The sequence below is a fragment of the Ambystoma mexicanum genome, chromosome 7p, assembly GCF_040938575.1.
Source record: "Ambystoma mexicanum isolate Mex_15411 chromosome 7p, UKY_AmexF1_1, whole genome shotgun sequence".
Classification (NCBI taxonomy): domain Eukaryota; kingdom Metazoa; phylum Chordata; class Amphibia; order Caudata; family Ambystomatidae; genus Ambystoma; species Ambystoma mexicanum.
The window spans coordinates 660,552,581-660,575,739 of NC_090939.1; the positions used below are offsets into that span (position 1 = coordinate 660,552,581).

The window sequence follows — 23,159 nt, forward strand, 5'->3', positions numbered from 1 at the left end:
TGTGGGCGTTTCTTGGGGTTAAAGATCAAAGCATATAAATCAGTTCTGCTCCCCATGAGAACACGGGACCCGGGCTTAGACTCCTTGGACAGGCTCAACGGGATAACAGTGGGGAAGGTCTCTATCCGATATCTGGGCATCCCTCTCACCAGGGATCTATCAAAACTTTCCCCTACCAACTACGACCCAGTCATGGCGGGGATCACCGCAGACCTCAGGAGATGGGAAATGAATATACTACCGCGTTTACTGTATCTCTTCACTACTCTCACAACCAACATCCCCGACCAAACCTTCAGGACTCTACAGAACGCGGTACGAGAGTTTATATGGAAGGGTAGGACCCTGAGGACCGCAAAGGCCGTCCTGACCTTACCGAGAGAGGAGGGAGGGTTTGGGTTACCAGATTTCCAACTTTATTTCCGTGCGGCCCAGTTGCGTGTCCTCCTAGAGCACATGTGGGAGGGGATGGGAAGTCCGAGACCTCTTGTGGGCCCCACGCAGGTTCATCCCGAATAGACTTAAATCCCACCAAACATTGGGCAATCTGGAAGGAGGGCCCCCAGACTGCATACCTAACGTCGTGGCAGTCCCCGATGTCCTCACTCTGGGGACACCCCCTCAATCTGGGAAGTAGGGGGTTCCGCAATGCACAGGCCTGGTCCGACTCGGGAATGGAGTGGGCGGGGCAGATGTTCAGGGAAAGGGAAATTCCTAACATATGAGGAATTGAGAGACGCTCTCGGGCAGGGGTCCCTCTCCATATTTGAATACCATATAATAATAGTATCCTCTGCGACCAGTCATGGGGCCAAAATTTGAAGAGACAGCTGACCCCCTTTTAGAAACTACTAGACACAGCGATGGGGGAGGTGTCGGGGATGTACAAAATCCTGAACACTATCAACCTAGTGGAGAGGAGGGGTTTCCGCTCATTCTGGAACGATTTAGCAAGAGAGGTCATCTCGGAGGACGCCTGGTCAAGGATATTTAAAATAGCATTCCATGGGAACTTATTCACAGCAGATATGGAACACAATTTTAAGATTCTGCATGGGTGGCATAGGGACCCCTTGAAGTTGTCAAAGATGTTCTCAGGAGTATCCCCCGAATGCCCAAGGGGCTGTGACCAGGCGGGAACGAGGGGCCACATGTGGTGGCACTGCCCAAAAGTACAGGTGTATTGGGAGAAGGTAAGGGGTTGGATTGCTGAAGCCTCTGAGGAATTGCTCCTCCAGAACCCTCTGACGATGTTGCTGGGTCTCCCCCAGGAGGATACGGAAATACACAGGTACCCTAGAATGTGGAAAACAATGCTGAGGGCGGGCAGGGTGGCCCTGGCACAGAAATGGAAAGCCCAGAGACCCCCTCAAAGGAGGACTGGCTGAAAAAAGTAAAGAATATGTTCTTAATGGACAAACTAACGGCAATGAGAAACAATGACTCTGGCTCATTCCAAGCGAACTGGTATGGGGTGCAGCAGACCTGGGGATGGGACGTTCACTGATGCCCGGTAGGAGCCCCCGGCAGGGGCGGACGGGGATGTTAGGGATGAACTAAAAATGGAACAGACGCCCACGGCCCGGGGGACGGTGGTTGAATTACAGCCATAGAAGAAGTCAACGTCCACGTTTACTCCCAAGCTCCGGACACAAAAGAGCATTCAAGGAGTCTCCCAAACTTATGGTTCAAGTTTGAATAGGTTTTCAGGGGGGTGGGGAGTGGAGGGGGGCCAGGGGCCACTGGGCCAACCGAATGTATATCCTTTGAACATGCATCGAGCCCGTTTGTTATATTAAGAAAATGCTAATTAAACCAAAGTTTCAAAAAATACTCTTTAAGCGTAATTATTGATGCAGCTGTGTTGGAAGCAGCCAGCTTCCTCGAGTTTTTGGTTGGTCTTTTGAACGGTACTTTGGGACGTGGTGTTTTGCGTGTTGTTATTTTCTGATTATTTCCCAATGGTTTTGTGACTGGCCGCTGTCCGAGTAAATGTCCTTCCTCTTGGGTTGGTGGCTCGCTCCCTTTGAGATGCTAGTTGCCCAGGTTGGGGCGGTAGCTGGGTGTTGTTCTGGAGGAGGGGCCCTCCTCTCGTTACACTAGTCGGGCGATGTAGGTCGATGTCACTCCGAGGAGGGGGTGTTGCTTGGGGCAGTGCCTGATTTCTTTGCGGCGAGTCTTCGGATGTTTTTAACCGACTACAGTTATAGATTCATCCAGGAGTGAATTAAATCCTCTTGTCCCTTAGTCTTGGGGAGAGGGGGATGGGCGAGTGTTAGGGAGCATTCTCATAAATTATTGATTTCCCTTACCTACTGAGTCCCTCAGCAGCTTTACTGGATTTCTAGGATTTATTGTTCTCACCTGGTAAGAGTGTGCGCCTTTTTCCCACTCTTGCATGTGTTTTGCTATGTGTATTTCTACTTTTTGTGTGATCTTGGGCACTGGAGCCTCACCTACTCCAGGGCACCATATTTTTCATGTGTGTTACACAGCAACTTCAGTGCAGTGACACAGGGTTGTCTTTTAGACTCCCCACCGACTCCATTTTCTGGGGCTGACTACTGTCCCCCAGAAAAGATAAAGTTGCCATTAACTTTATAATAGTCACATTAATGACAGACCCAGTACACCCCATCTTCCATGGAGTATTGGAAAGGATTAATTCTTATCCCTTTTTGTCTGTGCCTCTTGGAGCATTGTTTCGCTCCCTTAACACTAAGACTTGGCTAGTGGCAGTGGTATCTACCCTATTTCTTATACCGTGGTTATCTTAAATAACCATGGTATTGTTTTAGGCTATTATATTAGCCTCAAACATAAACCCGCTTGACCATATATATTTTATTACGGTTCCTGCTGGGTTTATTCGCCATTTCTTTTTGTAAATGTCTTTCTCGTGTTTTACTCTGCGCGCCAAACCAGGTTTGGTCCCTTTGTTCATCGCCTTTTCGCGGGCTTCCACACAGACGCCCGCCCTCCTTTAGGCGCCTGAGAGTCTGGGTAGGCAGGATGTGAGGGAGGGGTTTTAGGACCCCTGCCATGGGTTCCCTTGGTAACCCAAGTTGCACTCCTGTTTGATTGGCTGGGCGACTGTCCTTGCCAGGACAGCCACCCTGCTGTGTGATTGACAGCCAGGCTGAATGAATGGGGGAAAACTGCATAAAAAGCAGGTCTCTGGGACTGGAAGAGCAGAGTCGCCACTGGAACGAAAGAACCTACGAGGAACTGACAGAAGAGGACCCCTACCACGACTGAACCGCCCGGTGAAGTCCTGCTGCAGGTCCAAATCTTCAGAATACAACGACAGAGAAGATCCTCCAGGAAACTTCTTCCCTTGAGCTGGTGGGACCAACCAGTCCACTCAAACTGCAAGCCAGGACCCCTCCTCTGGTCGAATTCGCTGTACAGAGCTACAGTGGGCCGGATAGCCAGGAAGGTCGGACCCTGCTTGGGTTTTAAGGAGCGCACCTTGTATTCATTGCTTTGCTCTGCTTTTGGTTTCTTCCCTGGGTAGTGCAGAACCCTCCAGTCTTCCTACTTCTGATCAGTCCGACAGTCGCTTCAGGAACCGTGAGCCTGCAGGAACTACCAGGAACTTCTGCCTCAGCTACAGCTCCCTCTCCGTTTTAAGGTACTGTGCAAATCCGGTTGTTCGTTTCGTTCAGCCGCGGTGAAAGTGTTTGAAATCTTTCTCCAATCTGAGGGCTTGTCCTTCTCTTCTCTTTGAACTAACTTTTCTACCAACCAACCTCGTCCGGAAACCGTGCCACGAACTTTACAGCGAACTACACTGAACTATATTATCTTGAGCAAAAGACTTTTGAACCATTGACTTCGGCCCTAATCCTTTTCCATCTCATTTTATCATTGTAGTCTCTCTTGTTCGAGTCCCCTGAGTACTTACTGTTGGTGTGATTCAATTTCTGTTAACTTCTGTCTTTCCCTCCCTTTTAAATTGCTGGAGTGCCATTTTGCTCCCACTTCATTTTGTGAGCTTAACTTGCCTGGAATTTAAGGGAAGTGGTGTGGTGTATTAAGAGTGAGATTTTTAAACTGCTTAGAAGAGTTAAATGTTATACAACTGAAGAGTAAAACAAATGTATCTTCTTTTACTTGAAAACCTTGAGTCAGTGTTTGCCTGAATCATAGTAATTGCTGTCCTTTGTGTAACTATTTGATACTGCTCACTTAGGGCCTCATTACACGGATGGCGGAGAACCATGGCGCTATTAGCGCCATGGTTCATGCCGGTAAAATACCGGCAGCGCCTTGGCGGAAAGGGGAATTACCGCCCCATTTCAAGGTTGGCGGGCGGTAATTCCCCCTTCCACCACTGCCCTTCCCCATTCCCATTTTTGCCCCATAGGGCATAATGGGAATGGGGAAGGCGCTAATTACGGTACCGCAAATTGAGGTACCGTAGTTAGCTCCCTGGGTCCCTTTGCGGGTTGGTTTTTAACGCCTGCAAAAAGCAGGCGTTAAATCCCCCAACCCGCAAAGGGACCTCGTAGTAAGGCGGTAAGGATTTACCGGTACCAGTATTTTACCGGTACCGGTAAATCCTTACCGCCATCTGTGTAATGAGGCCCTTACTCTTGAGATAAGTCTGGCTGCTCAGTCACTGATACCACTTTAACTGTGTAGTACAGGCTTGTACCAAAGGTGAATTTGTACTTTCATTTGTAGCCTTAATTGTGTGTGGTGTTCCCAAAGGGTACTGCATATAATTCATAATTCTGCCTAACATCCGCCGCCTACCTATATTTGGCATCTAGGCACTTATTCGTAGGTTGTGTGGAATGCAGCTTTACCCAGCCTTTTTTGGCCAAGGTTTTGACATCCTTCTGCAGAGGGATGCCAGTTTTTGTGATTGAGCGAACGGTCAGCACCTCTGCCAGTACCCCCCCTCTGGTTGGTTGACCTGCGGATCTGGGATACCCACCCAGATAATTAGCGACACCAAACAACCTAACAAACAACCTGGACTTCCTTGCGGTAACCGAAACTTGGCTGCACGATGCTGCAGGTCCATCTCTCGCCCTAGCCATACCTGATAACTACACCATCCTTAGAGCAGATAGACCGAACGTTCGAGGAGGTGGTGTAGCTATTATCTTTAAGTCCACGCTTGACATCAGACTATCCTCTGCTCCCCCACTCAAATCCTGTGAACACATTACAGTTAAATTTCAAACTTCCCCTAAAAGTACCATCACGATACACCTAATTTACCGACCCCCGGGCCCACCTGGCTCATTTGAGGAAGACATCACCTCACTAGTTGCTGAAAGTTCCAAACCATCAGCACAAATGATTATACTTGGAGACTTTAATCTTGGGTTTAACGACCCCCTAGACACCCCAGCCACTGCCCTGGCCATGGCATTAGATGAGCATGGCCTCCAACAACTCTGCTCCAAACCCACCCATTCGAAAGGTAGAATCCTCGACTGGATAACTACCCTCAATTGCAACATTACTATGAAAAATCCTATACAACTCATTTGGACTGACCACTACCTCCTCCCTTTTGACATTCTTACCAGTAATTCAGCACATAAAAGGCCTATCATTGCACCTGCTTGCCCTACCAGGAAAAAGAGCAATATCACAGCAGAAGCCTTAATACCCCTAGTGATCCCTACTTTGAACGCACTACCTGTTACAACGGACCTGAACCAATTGGTCAACGTCTACAATGAGTGCATGGCCAATGCCATTGACATCATTGCCCCACTGAAACTGCGTAAAGGAATACCCAAAGCGCACCTGAACACATGGTACACCCCGGAGCTCAAAACCCTCCGTCAACAAAAAAATAAACTCGAAGCACTATGGAAATCAGTGCCTTCTGTAAATAACAGAACTAATCTCACCAACATCTCCACCCTCTACAAAAATGAGATTATACGTGCCAAGAAAGAATCTCTCAATACTAGGATCTCCCAGGCAAGCTCTAGTACTAAGGAGCTCTTTAACATACTAAAGGAATTAGAAAACCCCATTACTCCTACCGACTCCTGCACCAAGGATAAACCTTGGTGCACAGGGGTCCAGAATGCCCTAGCTAACAAAATCTCAGGGCTCCAAACTAAAATCAACAACAAACGACAACAACTCACCCTCGATCCTACCTCCACCCCCACTCCCCCTCCACTTACTGCCACTAGTTCAGGCTTCACCTTCAAAAAAGTATCCATATTGGAGGTTCAGAAAATTATAGCATCCCTGAAACCATCGAACTGCAAGGGGGACAGCTGCCCCGCACAGATTATAAAAGATGCAGCTAGGGATCTCTCCCCTTTTATCACTAAATTAATAAAGCTGTCCTTCGCCAATAACATGGTCCCCAGCAATCTGAAACAGTCATGGGTCCTACCTCTACTAAAAAAAACTACTCTCAACCCTGACATACCCACGAATTATAGACCTATTACCACCGTCCCATTCCTACTAAAAATCCTAGATAAAGTGGCTTATCTACAAATCCAGGACTACCTCGAGACTAATCATCTACTAGGAGTTCGCCAATCCGGCTTTCGACCACAACATGGGACAGAAACAGCCCTTGTTGATCTCAAATGCCAGATAGACGAACTCAAAGACAAAGGCAAGGCTGCCATCCTTCTACTCCTTGACCTCTCCGCCGCCTTTGACCTGGTCGACCATAAAATCCTGTGCAACCATCTGTCTCTGGCAGCACACTTCTCCCACTCTGCGGTCACATGGATCCAATCTTTCCTGGACAATAGAACCATGCGGGTCTTCTCTCCCCTAGCAGCGGCTGACCCTATCCCCATCACCTGTGGTGTCCCACAAGGCTCCTGTGTCTCACCTACCCTATACAATATATTCACTAAGCCCCTATTCGACAAGCTGGACAATCTGGGTGTCACCTACACAAACTACGCAGATGACACCCAGATACTCCTCACCTTATCAGGCAACTACAACAAGGACGCCAAATGGATCAATGAAGTCTTTTCCATCATTCAGGCATGGATGGCCACACATGGCCTGTGCCTGAATGATGACAAGACCGAACTGCTTCTTGTCGGCTCACCTAACACTATCCGAAAGCTCTGTCCCGGCTACACTAGCTTCACTATTGACGGTAACACCATACCCATCGCCAAGAGCGTAAAAACCCTCGGCTTCTACCTAGACACGAACACCAACCTAGCTAAACAAATCAATATGACCGCCTCAGCCACTGCCTACACTGGCAAACTTATCAGGGCCTGTAGACCATTGATCTCCCCTAGCAATTGCCTCATCCTAGCCAGAGCACTCATTCAATCTAAACTGGATTACTGTAACAGCCTCTATGTAGGTGCCAACAAAACAGTAATCAATAAATTGCAAGTCCTACAAAACAATGCACTCCGTGCCGCCCTCAATATTCCCAGAAGGGAACACATCTCCGCCACCAGAACTGCCTGTAAATGGTTGTCCATACAACAAAAAATAGACCTGAAAACTATATGCCTTACATACAAAGCCCTCAATCATCTTGCCCCGCCCTACCTCTCTAACAAATTTACATTAAGACAGAACACCAGAACCACCAGATCGTCCAACACACTGCAACTAACAGTTCCCAAATACTCCCTCAAAAGAGCCGGCGGATCCAGCTTCCCAGCTCTGGCATCACAACTTTCAACTCCATCCCACTGGATATTAAATCTACACCCACCTTCCAACCCTTCAGAACCAAGGTCATCTCCTGGTTAATCAACAAATAACCGTCCTACCACATATGTATGCACACCCAATCTCCAATCTTACTTATGTTGTTTGACCACTATTATCTATGCATTTCTGCCTTTTTGTTCAGCTCTCCTATGACCTATTACTACTGCACTATTGTCTGTTATTTGTAACCTGATGTTCAAAGCGCACATATACCCCTGGGTCAAGAGCGCTATATAAATAAATAAACAAACAAACAAACAAACAAACCAGCCAGCCTCTCATGGAATGCCCTAGCTAAGGTGGAAGTGTCCTGGTCCTCATCGTCGTCCGTGTCCAACGCAGGCCAGGAGCTGCTGGTGGAGTGCTGGAGGGTGGTGCGAGCAGCTGTGGCGCGCTGTCTGGCAGCGCTGGTGGTTGCGACGGGGGCTGCGGCAGGGTCGGAACCGCTGTGACGATATGCACCTGGGAGGTAGGGGGGGGAACGGTGGTGCGGGAACCTGGACATGCACGGATACTGGGGTCTGGATCAAGACAGGAGGTTGAGGCAGTACAGGAGGAAGCATATCTTGGATCACCCCCGAGTATGGTGCCCATTTGAGGCGACCTCATGAGGGTGAGGAACTTCTCGAAGAACCTGTCCTCGCATACTGGTGAGGAGCTGACTTGCGTAGGAGCGGGTCCTTGGACCTGTACCTGTTGCTGTGCCCTCGCCACCCCTGCATTTAGGGTCTGAGTATCGCCCATGCGCTGATGCTGTTGGGTATGAGGTGTAGCAGGTAACTGGCATTGACCGATCCCACCTTGACGTGCATTCCTATGCCTACGGACTGGAAAGGGAAGGCCCTGGAAGCACCGTCATTTTGTCTGGCCGGGTGGACATTTTATCCTGTACTGCGCCACGTGCCTGCTGCGTGATGACTGTTGTGTCTCCGCCTGCACGCTTAATTGCAGTGGCTCAAACCTTCCCTTCACCTCAGGTAGGTACCTGGGAGGTGGAGTGCCCTCGGCCATGATGACGGTAGTGCTGGTACTGCGTGTAGGTGCCCCTTCTGGATCGAGCCCGGTGTCGGAGCAGAGCCCCTCAGGGAGATCCTGATACTAGAGCATTGCGACCCCTCAGCAGTGCAACCTGGAGGGTCCCTGGTCCCCTCAGCCGGTTGTACGGTAGCTCTTGGAGCCTTGGTCCCCTTGCCGGTCTTAGGACCTGGAAGGCCCCTCCCGCCTGCAACACCTTGTGGGGTGCAGAGGAGAACAGGGCACCTACCTTCGGCCTGGTCTTCCTCTTAACGTACTCCTTGAGGATCTCTGGTGGTTATCTTGAGAACAGCTCCCTTCACCTGGACAAGTGGTTCTTCAACGAACGTGGGATGAGCGCGTTGCACGCCGAGCAGCCTTCCCAGCCATGGACTGGGCATAGGCACCTGTGGCAGAGCGCGTATGGATCCGACTTGGGGAAGGAACCCTCGCAGGCCGGGCACCTGCTGAATCCTGCTGCCGCCGACATGCGCCAGGGAGGAGAGTGGCACCAGAGGACAGAGTACTTTTAACTCTGAAGAAATTACTTTGGAAAAAAAGGGAAAAAATAGGAGCACTGGTGAAATCAGTCCGCTCCCGTTGATGTGGAAAAGAGGACTGAGGAGTGGCACTGGTGGGCGGAGTCGGGGAGCGCATGCTCCCAGGGCCGTGCCCCGGGGCGCATCTAAATTTAAAGGGGAAGACAATTTTTTCCCGTGAAAAAGGTTCAGTTTCCCATCCCTAGCGAGGGAGTTCAATATCTACGCTGTGGCAAGGAATGCTTTCACACTATCACCTCAGTGAGGTGATACAATCTCTACATAATTTTATAAAAGCTGAGAATTGGACAGCTATCATGCGGATAGCTTCCGTTCTAGGGTACACACAGAGTCGGCGTGTCAGAAGATCAGCTACCTACACCACCTCTGACCCTAGAGACACTGCAGAGTTAAATCTTATCTGATGTACTCAAATTACAGGAAATTGCCAGCTAACAAGAAAGGGTCGCGTGGCCCCTCTTTACATTTAGAAACCCAAAGTCCCATAGATTACAGTGAGAGGCACTGGCTAGCAGGTAAGAAGATGTCACCTTTCGATAACAGAAGGTCTTCTGGCATAGCTTACAAATGAACGTGTTTCTGTAATGTTACGGAGTTCCAACTTTGATATGCCACCCTCTACTGTTGAAAAAAGAGGATATGACAAATCCACACATGCAGGGCAGCCATTCTGCTGTTAATAAATATTTAGCCCAGCACACCAGGAGGACAAACACAGACACATGGAAGGCCAGCAGGCTTGCTTGCTCATTGAAGCCGGAGGGGCTGGTGAGGATGAGCAGCAGCAGAAGAGAGAGACAGCCAGATCCAGTTAAAACGAGCCTGTCAACCCCAGAAGGAGCCATTTGCCTTGAAGCGAGCCCCTCTGTAAACATGAGCCAAGTTGGATTTACCTGTGTGCAATAGAGACTAGAGGTGTGCAGTATAGGATAGTATAGCAAGAGATGTATTTTCCATGCTTCTGAACTGAACACCACTTGGTCAATTATCTGAACATTCAATAGGCTGTTTGCTTACATGATAATCTTGTTAGTAGGAATAATCGTATGTTGTGTTATATCTGCTTTCGCTTGTTTAATAAGGATAAGAACTCCCAGAAGATAGGGATCATATTAAATGCATTGAGATGATGACTCTTGTCAAGTGTATATTTCAGTGTAACGAGTCAGAATATTATCTTTGAATGAGTCCAAGAACCCTAATTTCCTGAGCGTAAATGTTTAATTATGTTGTTAAGCACACAAGCCCAGGCCTGTCTTTTAGCATGACTAATGACCAGACGTTCGTTGTCACAGCCTCGAGAGAGGTGGAGCTAAGGGGCCTGTGTTCAAACCTAATAGGAAATCACAACACCTCCACTGCGTATCAGGTCTGTAACTGGGATCAAAAGACCAGACACACTCAGAAAGGTAAGATTAAAGGGAATCATTAAGAAACCTTTACAGAGAATGGCAAAAATAATTAACTGTGAAGGCATCATGAAGCAAGACACAGACAACAGATTCACATTTCTTAACAAATAAGGCTTCATTGTATATGTCATTGTGGAGTAAGGCCTAACTTCCTGACCTAAAGAAACTAAGGGCAGTCTGTGTCAGTAAGTTCAATTTAAAAGTCTGTCTGTGTCCAAAACCTATACTTGCCCTTACAACTAAAGATATAAAATGTGTAGGGATGTCAGCACCAAAAGAAACAGCGTTCAAAATGAAGTTCTGAGCTTCTTCCAGCTCTGGCTTGTTTCAAATTCCCCAAGTTCAAATAGTTCCACAAAAAGACTTGGGGTTCCCTTCCCCAAGTACAACACAGTTCCAGGATATCTCGGGGTTCCCTTCCCGAAGTTCAAAACAGTTAAAAGTCTCTTGACTTTCAGCAATACTTCCAGCTTCACTTTATAATCCTTTAGACTGCATAGCAGTTTGCCCAAGTGCTTTCTTTCACTTCAGCACTTATACCACACAGCCTTTGTGTTTTGGCTCTTTCCCATGTTGGGCTACTCGGTCTGGGCACAGTTGTCAGACCACACGGTCCACCTATTACAGGTCACACAACCGATAACCCTTGGAACTTTGCGATGATCTTAGTTTTGCTTCACCAACACCGGTTTTCCACCTTGTACCAGCGTCAGTACTTAACATGTGCTGTGGTTTCTCCTTGGCAGTCTTTTGGCTTTGCCACAACTCGTATTCACTTTATTCTGTGGTATATTTCCTCTACTACCACCTTGCTTTCAAGTTCAGCAACTTGTCTTTCACACTTATTTCATAAGTATTAATTACACACTTTCACTTTGTTCATCAATGTTTCTTAGCAGGTTTCACTCCTTTCACAATAGCATATCATTCGATTTTCACTTGTGCTGTAATTTCACATTATTTCCATATCTTCTTTTTAGTTCGATATTCAATATATGCCGTTGGTTTTCCCAAAATATCGGCAACTTGTTGATGATTCACTCTTCTTTCATTCAGGTTCCAAACCCCATTCTTATACGTTTCAGTTTGATCGCTTACTTTAAATGTCCAATTCCCGCCCCTACAGCACCCTGGTACGCGTGTTCCCTGTCTCACACTCAACAGGGTTTATCTGCTCCTCCGGGCGTCTTCCTTCTGTTCTAAGTCTTCCTCTACACTCCATCGAGCGCTGTCGGGAAACCTTGCAGCGTCCCGTTGGCGTTGGGAGGTTTCTGTGTTTCCCAGCTCCAGCTGGGAAGATGCGGCTCAGATAATTGCTGGGTCTGTGGTCCACTCACGGCCCGCTCTGGTCGCGGCTCCTCCCTCACCCCCTGGCAACTCACAGCATCCTCTCTGCCGGTCCTGCACCAGCATGGTCCTCTCCTCGCAGCTGCCACCTTGTCTCCAGGCCCCTTACCCACTGCTGGGCACTCCATTTAAAGCACCTGTGCCTTTCAATGGGTTGCAGGTGCAAGTACTTTGCCTGACCACAATTGGGGCAATTAACTGGACTTTCTGACCCTCCATAGGCATCTTCCTCGTCCAATTACCACAGTGGTGAAATTGACTAGAAGTGTGCATTGCTCCTAGTTGCCTCTTCCTCGCCCCTGTCTTAAAGGTATATGATTGTGGGACAGTGGGTGTATGTGGAAGGGGAAATGATTTACAATACCATACGAAGGCAGTGGGAGGGGAGGACTCCTTCTCATACGGAAAAGGGGGTACCATATCTCACATGAAGACATCCTCTCCCCACTCCCTGAGGTCCATCCACCCAGGTGATCCTTCCTCGCATATCCATCCCCAGGGTCAGGGTCCAAAAGCGATGGCCTTTTGCTGGCCATCTAAGAGGAAGATCCAAGGGGAGTAGATGGGAGGATGCCCTCAGGTTCCTCACAAGGCATTAAGTGCAACAGAAATGCCCAGATTCCTCTGTCGGCCAAGACAAACTGAATTCAGAAAAAACTCCAAAGGGCTTAATGTATTAAAGAGAGAAGAACAGAATTTTAAAATCAGATAGGTTATGGAAACTATGCAGCTCAAGCTTGGAACCTGTTGCCCACATTCTATATGATTGCTTTCACCGAAAGACCTCTTTGTCCCCACTTTAGGAAGAGCTGCATCTCTACAGTAGACAAAGCTCTCCTGTATCTAAAAGAGGGTTCCTCAAACATGATATACTTTAATGCTCTAATGTAGTAAAATGCACTGCTGACTTTAAGGACATTTATCTTTTTAACGTATTAGCACCTGGTGGTGGTGGGGGGAGCAGTGGCAAATCAGGAGCCTCATCGGAAGCCGGAGGCAGCCATCTTCCCCGCCAGGAATTAAGGTAAGTCAACCCCTGACCCTGTGCTCCCTTTCCCCTCCTCCCCCACCCAGAACACCAATTCTCACATCCCCCACCCACCCTCACCCCACTTACCTTGTGCTCTTTTGTCCCTCATTAGCGCCATCGAAAGGGAGAAAGTGTAGTCTGCTTTTCCCTAATCCATGGCGCCATCTTGATTTGTAGTTTTTGTTTTTATTTGAGAAACAGCAATGTTTCCCAACTTTAAAAAACCACTATTAGCATCTTGGGAAACATGCAGAATGCTAATAGCAATAAACCCCTCTGGGCAGGGGGCTTTACCGGGCCAGGTAATGCCCGGTAATGCCCCCACCCGTCGGGGTTTATTGCTTAAATAATATTAATCTTTTAATCAAAGAAGTGATATGTACCTTGCAATAGTTTTATACTTATACTATGCTTCAATTACCACCAAGGGTACATCATGTTTTTTAATTATTTTGTCTTAACATGACTTCTTATATTACCTTCATATGTATGTTATTAAAATGTGTTATGCTGCTGGTGGTTTTATTAACATTTATCGATAAAGCATCAAAGTGTACCAACATGCAAAATGAACCAAATGGCTTTGCTTTGGGTCATTTCGGGGTTCCCTTCCTGGAGAATTGATAGCAACACAAACACAGCTTCAGGCTCTTTTGAGGAGGGTGCCCATAGGGATTCACTTTGTGGCTGCCTCTGGACTTGGGAATTAGGATCAACTGAGGGTTACCAGGCCATGAGGTTACTCCTCATGCCCCTCCCAGACCCATCATCTGCTGGCTCTTTAATCAGCTTGTCAACAAAAACCTCCATTGGGCCTTCAGCCCAAGTCTCCGGGAATCAGTGGTCCATCTGGCTCTTCCCTTATGATATGATCCTTAATTCGGATCATCCGCTAGCTCAGGGAGCTACCCAGCGCAGTTGGCAGCCTTATCAACCTCCCAGGCGGGGGTCTTGATTGCATGCTTTTGCTGAGCAGGATGGGATAGAAGAGGGAGGTGACACATGTTGATTCTGCATCCTCTTCTGGTCCTCCTTGCTTACCTGTCCCCTCTCAGAGACCCTTTCCACTAGGCTGCTGCTGCATGTGGTTTTCAGTGGCTTCCAGGGACATATAGGTTTTCAACATAAGTCAGGGTAGCTGTGTGTCTGTGAAGAGGTTTGCATTATCCTGCAGAAGTATTTTCAGTTTTGCCAGATGCAACATAGTATACCATATATTCCACATCCACAGGGCAACCTTTGCCAGATTGGTCTTTTTTCTATCCTTCTGTACATTGCTGATAAGATGCGGATAGTAGTTGATCTTCACACCATTCTACAATATGTCACCCACCTCTCTTGACGCTTTTAAAATACTCTCTTTGATTAAGCACATTTGGTCTTGGATGTTTCCCAGTGGGGGAAAAGACTTAAAAACCTAGACACCCTCTCTATCAGAAAAAAATTGGAATGTGATGCCACTGGCAATGTCTCTTTAATGAGCTTGTCAACAAAAATCTCCATCGGGCCTGTATCCAAAGTCCCCAGGAACCCTAGTAGGCGACCTTTGCTCCGTCTGGCTCTCTCCTTCTGTCTCTTAACTCGGGCCTTTGCAAACTTGAGGTCCATAGTCAGCCACTGCACCTATTCCTCATGCAATCCTTTGCCACTTGACACTTTTCTCAGCATCTGTTATTCTGTGGCCAAAATATTTATCTTCTGCTGCATTAAGTCCCACTTATCACCCACATTCTCACCTTTAGTTAGTAATTAATTAATTCATCTTTATTATGCACTTAATTTCAGAGAAAAGACTCTAAGTGGCCTGGGTTTCAAACCTGTGTTGTTCTGCATTGTCTTGTTTCCAAGACAAACGCGTTACCCCTGAGCTATCCTCCCAGCCCAGGAACATTTCTCTTGCGTCTCATTTCTTCATGGGTTTGTACAAATCAAGGTTTTGACTCATCTTGCCACTGCTCTCCGTCTGTCTAACCAATATAGCTGAAGAGGCTGCACTGTGAACGGGTTGCATGTCAATCTCCCACTTCACAGTGTTACAATCATCCATTCTTCTTTTTCAAAGCCTTCACCATGATATGGCAATCATCTCTGCTTTGGGTTTTGGGGGGTGGGGCGGGCATGGCCAGCAAGAGAACGCCACCTCAGCGATGGCTGCAGCCCGTTACCGGTCATGTCTGACCCCCGACAAGGGGGTGATAGCCAGTCGCACCTGGTGTTCACCCACGGTACAAAATGGTTTATTTTCTTTCGGGAGATAGGCCGCGTGTATTGCACTATGCCAATGTCCTGAGGATAAAAAGAAAAGTAAAAGATGTCCGCCACCACCATTTCTATGACAGTGGCCGCGGGCGGGAGGAGTGCCAGGAAAGAGAAAATAGAAGAGGACCCAAAAAGTGGGGCCCTCCCGTCCCCTGCACACTGTTTACTGATGCCACATAGGGCCTTCAAATATATGGATATAGATATATAACAGCAGTTTGTTAGTTGAGCATATAACAATTTATTTGGCAAAGAGGAAAACAAAATTTGCCAAAAGGCACATTCTGTTGTACAAAGTAATTCGTGACGTTTAACATATTAAAACAAATTGCGAAGAAGCAATAAATGATGGAGAGGTGATGCTGTCCAATTGTGGAGTGGCCGACGCGTTTCGAGGGTAACCTCTTCTTCATAAGGGCCCAATTGAACTGTTGACAACATTTCAAGGAGACAAAAAGTAAAATCTTTTATTTTATTTCCATAACAGTCAAGGACTGACTGACAAGCTGTACATAACTCGGGATGCTAGCGAGATGGTGAAGAGCAGAATACTGGAGATCTAGTATGGTGAAAAGAGTGAACTAACAGATCAAAGAGAAACACTCTATACTAATAGCTAAACACATAACAAAGGAGATGTATTGTGTGAGATCCACCTACATGGTGGGATCTAGAAAATGGCGTGATGAAGAGTCAGACAGATCGAGATAAGCCAAAAGCGGTAGTGGGTTCTAAATAGCAAGGACCACCCTTGAATAGTGAAAAAGCTGAGTCAATATGGGGAGCGTGTTTAAGAAAAAACCATACCCCTCCTGTGGACGGAGAAAGAATAACTCCAAAAGAGCGCTACTGAATAAAATAAATAATACTTAAAATAAACCGGAATTGGTTTTAAAGAATGCACTCACTCGAGTTGCGGGACGAGTAGCCAAGGCAACAGGGGCATCCGTGTGGTCAACAAGTATTCGAAACAATTATACGATGCAGGGCATCTGCAAAGAGACACGTACTGCTGGCACCTAAGTGGGGACATATACATTTCTGTTATACTGGAGAAAAATAAACCTGGGGTCTCCCAACCGGGCAAAGGGACCCAAGTAGCGGTAGCTTACCTGTACAGTGCGGGGAACACTGTTAGTGGAAACTGAAACCGGCAGGCAGTGGCTCCGCGCGGTCGTAACCTAGGGAACGAGCTGTGCTGGGGACACGCCGTCAGACGTAGAAAGGAAACTAAATAATAAACATAGAAAAGGGCATAGAAGCCGGTGAGTGAGGAATATGGAGGCCATCATGCAATGGCGCATAGTGCAAGCGTACTCATAGGGACTGACCAGAGATCAGGATAAATAAGAAAAGTAGAGTTAATATGTTCCATAATGAAACATAAGAATTCTGGTGTTCACCATCGCAACGCATTTTATAATTTTGGTTCTAATGGAACAGAAATTTGTGAATAGTACAATAATCGTTACAGTCATGATAGATAGCACAAATGGTACATGCAGTTTACTCTTAATAGTCCAAAACAAATCATGTAGAGTCATGAGGCTACTCATTATATAGTGAGACAAGTATAATTCAATGGCAAGGGGATAAAAGATTGCGATGTAGCCTATTACTCATACAAGGTTCGAACGAATGGAGAGATGGTTCAATTGGTCATTCGTGAACAGGTGCAAACATTTAAGTGAATATAGGCAAGTCAAACATAGGAAAATACAGTTCCCTTGAAGAAAACATCAAAGTCACAACACTTGTAATGACAAAGAAAAAAATTTTTTTTAAGGTCCGGGATACTGACACTTGTGTATAGTAGTTGGCGATGTAACATGTGAGTTTCACAATTCACTATAGAAAGCAACTCAAAGAGAATTCATCATTCAGACCCTTAGGTTGCAAAGTGTCAAGTGTGTGGATCCAGTACTTCTCTCGCTGTGACAACAAGGATTGGTAATTGCCACCTCTGTGTGGACGTTTGACAATTTCTATGACTTGAAATTTAATTTGTGCAATCGTATGTTGGAATTCGATGAAGTGCCTTGCCACTGGGGATCTGAGATTCTTACATCTGATGGTGGATTTGTGTTCTGACCATCTTTCTTTGACGGGTCTTGTGGTTTGTCCTATGTATAATTTACCACAGGGACATTTCAATGAGTAGATGACACCTGCGGAGAGGCAGGTGGAAAAGTCTCTGATTTTGAATTTCTTCCCAGTTTGTGGGTGAGATATCGTTTCACCTTTTATAACATTGTTACAGTTCGTACAGTTCAAGCAGGGAAAGGTACCCTTCTTTATGGTACTCAGTACAAGTTGTTTGTCTTTAGGAGGTCTTTCCGCTCTCACTAGTTTATCTTTGAGATTATGTCCACGTTTAAAGGCCATCATTGGTGCTTTGGGAAATAATTTCAGGAGAGAGGGATCATTGTGTAGTATGGTCCAATTTTTACGCAGAGTTTTGCTGATTTGGAAACTCTGTCGTGAGTACTTTGAAATGTAGAGTAGCGGTGTGGACTTATCCTTGACTTTAGGGATGCGTAGTTGTTCCTTCGTGAAGGTCTCTGATCTGTTGCGGGCTTCTCCTGTGATAGTATCTGGATACCCCCTAGATCCAAATCGTTCAACTAGAAATGAACATTCTGAGTCAAGGCCTGCTGGGTCTGAGATAATTCTCTTCAATCTTAACATTTGACTGAATGGTAGGCTTTTGAGCATGGGTTTAGGATGGAAACTGCTGAAATGTAAAAGATTATTCACGTCTGTTGGTTTATGGTACACCGTGGTGTCGATGTGACCCTCTTTGATCTGTAAGCTCACATCCAAAAAATGTAATGAAGGGTCCCCTACTTCCATTGTGAATTTGATTGTGTTGTTCACTGAATTCAGATGTTCCAAAAAAAGATCCAATTCATCTCGTGTACCACACCAGATACCGAAGATATCATCTATATAACGTTTCCAGGTCAAGATTTTAAATGACCAAAATGGGTGATCCAACACGTTTTCTTTTTCAAATTTATACATGTAGGTGTTAGCATAAACCGGAGCCATGGCCGACCCCATTGAAGTACCTGATGATTGTACATAGTATTGGCCCTGAAATCTAAAGTAACTGTTGTGAAGAATTATTTCCAGTAATTCCACAATAAATTCTTTGTTCCCTCTTATATGTTCATGATTCAACAGGAGCCAGAGTACAGCATCAACCCCTTCGATGTGGGGAATAGAGGTGTAAAGGCTGCATACATCCATACTAAAGAGAATGCAGCTAGTGTCCAGGGCTATGATTTCTTGTAGACAGTTGAGGAAGTCTGTAGTGTCCTTCAGGTAGGTTGGTATTTCCTGGATTAGAGGTTGAAGTAAACGATCCACATAGATGGCCAATGGGTCAAATATGCTATCAGTTCCCGCAACTATTGGTCTGAGTGGCGGATTAATGTTGTCTTTATGAACCTTTGGTAAGCCATAGAACACAGGCGTGATTGGATATTTGTTTATAAGGAACTGACTTGTTTTTGAATCAATCCAGTTGTTTTCCAAAGCATTGTCAATAGCTTTCTGGATGATGGCTTTGATTCTAAGTAGTGGATCATTATCAAGTTTTGTGTAAGTAACGGTGTCGTTAAGTAGTTCCAGACATCTCCGTGTGTAGTAGGATGAATCCATGATCACGATTGCCCCACCCTTATCCGCAGGTTTGATAGTTAAATCTTCATCTTTAGCCAGCTGTTCAACATGTTCAAGTTGGCTATTCTTAATATTAACTGGTTTAGTGCTATGGTAATTAATTCTTTTGAGGTCATTAATGACACTCTTCTCGAAGAGATCCAAGATCGAATTTTGAATCTGAGGGTCGAAAGTACTCTTGGGGCGCATCTGTAGGATGTCATCCTCTAGGGCCTGTGATTCTGTATCCAAATCGGATTCGAAAAACATCTTCAATCTTAATTTCCTCAACAATCTGTGAAGACAGATTTTTTCTTCAAATAGTGATGTGTTGCAAGTAGGAACAAAGGAAAGACCACGGTTTAAGATATCAAGTTGGCCACTCGTCAGGTTTTTGCTTGATAGGTTGATGACTAGATTTTCACTTATTTGTATCTTCCTTTTTGTGTTTTTCTTGCCTCGTCGTGTTTTTCTTTTTCTTTTTGTCTGTCTCTCAGGCCTAAAAAAACACCTGTGGTACTAGCAACTGTCCCAGATTGAGATGGTGTAAGGTGGGGAATTGTGGTCCCAGGTGTTGGTACTTGCTGTGGAATTTGTTCTTGTGACTGGTCTTTCGGTATTGGTTCTCCCACACTGCTACTACTACTATCACTCCCTGAGTTGGAGTTGTTAAGATTATTAGCTCGACTTCTGCTGGCGTTTCTGTGATGGTAAAACTCCTGCCAGGTATACACGATATCGTTCAAATAATCGAACGTATCGCGTTTAAACTTACGAAGTTTCCTTTGTTCTATGTCTGCTTTGTAATTGCTCAATTTGGAATTGATATCTTCCAAAAGTTGTGTCAGATCCTCTTTTGACTTGAATTCTGAAAGCTGTATTGTCAGTGCTTCTATGTCTTTGTCGATGGATGTCAATGACTTGGAAAGTTCCTCAATCGTAAGTAAGATCAAGTCAAGTGAACAGGGAGGAGTGCCAGGACCAGAGCACAAAGCTCAGGTCCAGCAGGTAAGTGGGTAGCAGGGCGGGGAGGGGTTAAGGGGTATTGTATGTTTTGGGGGTGGGAGGCAACAGGGAAAGGTTCCTGTTGCCTCCTCACGATCAAGATGGCACCACCCAGGGAAGGGCCTCGGGTGGCTGGAAAGAGCAGGAGTACAGTGTATTCTCGTTCGCTCTTCCAGCCACCTGATTGGCTGAGAGGACCTCCCTGAGTGCGAAATAATGTTAAAAAATGTTACAACAAGGTACAATGATGTCTTTAAATCAGTTGCTGTTCGCTAATTAACTTTTAAAGGTCTTTTCTGTATGATCATAAGCAGGAGCTCAGCGGAACACATCGGCTCAGCCCAACCTCATCACATGACCCCATCCTCCACAGTTCATCATTTTTCATGTCACTAGAAACTGTTTAGTATATACTGAGCAAAGAATATGTGATCTGTTCATTAAGTAATAGCAAATACTGATATATAGTGTAATAGGAGACAATTAGCAGACTAGATAAATTAGTTTATCCTTAAATTCCGAATCAAACCCTCACCTTTGTTTGCATGAATGCAGTAACTCGCCTGTGCATAACTCTACACCTCAAATCTGTACGGATGTTTTTAAGAAAAATGTATTTGTCTCCAGGACATAAAAATCAACAGATCTCGGCAACACATTTCCAAATGCACTAGATCCAGGATATTATATTAGTTCCAATTTCATGGTGGGGTACCTTAGCATGTGCCTTTTCCTCGTTATGCATCATATGACTGTTGTTTACAAATGAAATTATCCTTAACATGTTTTCCTCCCTGTTAATTTGCCCAGGGACCCATGTTTTGGGTATTACAGAAGTCTTGAAGCTGGGTTACCTGTGGGGGAACCCTTTCACTGGACCTACTGGTATTAAGGGAGCACCTCCTAACCCACACATTCTAGGAGGTGTTCTAGACACATCAGGTAGCGTTGTTAAGTACCTGCCTGTGGGGAAAACTCCTCCTCCAAAACTGTACCAGAGTACACTTGTACAGATGTACTTTTTAAAATAATAAATGTTATTGACGTTTTAGTTATTAACCGAAACATATAAACCAACCCTTCTCCAGCCTCCTTCCCAACTCTTGGCTCCCCACCCCCCACCATCCCACTCCCTTCCACTTCCATCACCTGGAAACTAAAACGTTGACCTACCCTAGCCCAACTTGTAAAGTTACAGCCCTGCTTACCTCTCTTTAACTCTCTTTCTCTTCCTGACTAGCCAAGTACTATCAGTGGAAGTCCATGGCGGAAAGGGCACAGGAGTTCGGCATCGAGAGAAAGCTGAGGAAGCTGTTACTGAGGCCACGCACCCTCTACTACTTGAATCCCGGCCCCCGCAAAGGGTGAATCCCGTAGGGAAAAGGGCACAGGAGTTTGGCGTGTGAACCTGCATCCAGAGGAAGCAGAGGAAGCGGTCACTGAGGCCATGCCCCCTCTACTACTTGAATCCCAGCCTCCCCCCACAGGGTGATGCCCGCAGGGGAAAGGGCGTGGGAGTCTGGCACCCTGACCTGCATCCAGAGGAAGCTGAGGAAGCCGTCACTGAGGCCACACTCCCACTACTTGAATCCTGGCTCCCCCTCGCAGGGTGAAGTCCACAGGAGTTTGACATCTCGCAGGGAGTACAAACAATGGAAGCTATAATGGGAGAAGTGGACCCCCAGATGAGAACCCATAAACATGGTAATATGACTGCGGCCCAAATGACTTTTTGTCATCTTGCAGTCGCAGGATTAATAAGGGGAAAGAGCAAGTAACAATAACACGCAAAATCTTGACCGTAAAGCTGCAAATGTAGAGACCCTACAGTCTTGATGGTCTGTTGTAATATTGAAACCCTTAAAGAAAAGGATCATCAGAATATTTGGGACTTCAAGTTCCACAATGTCCGAAGTACTGGGACGAGGAAAAGGGATTCAGAGGCACTAAACTGCAAGGTACAATGCAGTGTTTCTAATGAACCACACCTGATCAGGACTTTTGAATATATCGGGCCCCCTCAGGTGCAGGCCATTAGAAGCAGAATCAGAAGCAGAAGGTGGAGTAGCAGAAACCACCTGTCACAGTGGCAGTGCAAGAAGAAAGAAATAGGAGCTGCCAGAGCCGGCGTTATCTTTGGAGCAGGGAACAGTCCTGAAAGGCTCTCTAAAAATATTGGCCTTAATTGCAGAGGTTGCGTAGCAGGAAGTGATGTATTGACATGCTTCCCTCGTGGAGGTAGAGTATCTCCTTATTACCTGTGGTGTCCCAGTGGCAGGCACGTACTGGAGCACACTATGAGCAAGGAAAGCTCCTTTCCCAAATGGCATGGGCCGCGGGAACCACACCGAAGCAGTCTGACGTGCAGGAAACGGCAGCAGAAGCAGAACGAACAGTGGCAGCGGATGCTGAAACCAGTGAGTTTACATTGTCTGGTAATCCCGGTACTCTCCGCAATCGACTGCTGGCTAGTGATACTCATTTTGAATACTGAACTGATAGAAGATCAAGTTACTTACCAACTGTAACGTTTTTTCGATTGGATGTTCCTCCCACGTATTCCTCTTCTTAGATATATAATTACCTTTAGGTTTCGCCTTGGAACATTTTTCCCCTCTCCAGCAGAGGGCGCCCCACTCGAGGCAGCGACGTCGATGTCCCTCGGCGACCTCCGTCGAGTGACGACGTCATCCATAGTATAATTGTCTCGAGCGCACCCGTTGGCTTCAGTTCTGTTTTTTCGTGTATCAGAGCCCATGTATTATAAACAAAGGTGTGCCTCTTATTGACCCAAGCCCTAAAAGAATTTAGAGTGTAAACCACGTAAACTGTACTGTGGGGTAGGATGGGAGGGTCGATGAGGAATACGTGGGAGGAACATCCAATCGAAAGAACGTTACAGTTGCTAAGTAACTTGTTCTTCAAATGGATTGTGTCCTCCCACGTATTCCTCATCTTAGATAGACTCCCAAAGCAGTTTTCTATTGGAGGCGGGAGTACAAGTGTTTTTAGTCATGTACCATAATGTAGTACAGATTTGGCAAATAGACCTCCCTGAGAGGTAGTTGAGTCCAAAGCATAATGTTTGATGAAAGTATGCATGGATGACCATGTGGCTGCTGCACAAATGTCTTGTACAGGGACACCCCTCTTAAGTGCTGTTGAAGT

At 46.2% G+C, this 23,159-nt stretch overlaps 2 protein-coding genes across 4 annotated transcripts in view; both read right to left on the bottom strand.

Annotated features, from left to right (window-relative positions):
- The window catches only part of RFX8 (regulatory factor X8), a 1,087,262-nt gene that overhangs the window by 745,416 nt on the left and 318,687 nt on the right, over nucleotides 1–23,159 (bottom strand). The gene's annotated exons all lie outside the window — the stretch shown is intronic.
- On the bottom strand, nucleotides 15,553–19,928 carry LOC138526235 (uncharacterized). 2 transcript variants are annotated; one of them, XM_069636722.1, is made up of 3 exons: nucleotides 16,433–19,928; nucleotides 16,229–16,339; nucleotides 15,553–15,748 (listed from the first exon to the last, which is right to left on the bottom strand). In XM_069636722.1, the coding sequence occupies exon 1, from the start codon at nucleotides 19,254–19,256 to the stop codon at nucleotides 17,169–17,171; it is 2,088 nt and encodes a 695-aa protein (XP_069492823.1). In that variant the 5' UTR covers nucleotides 19,257–19,928; the 3' UTR covers nucleotides 15,553–15,748; nucleotides 16,229–16,339; nucleotides 16,433–17,168. The 2 variants fall into 2 exon arrangements, with proteins under 2 accessions (XP_069492823.1, XP_069492822.1); XM_069636721.1 differs by having other exon boundaries at nucleotides 16,229–19,928.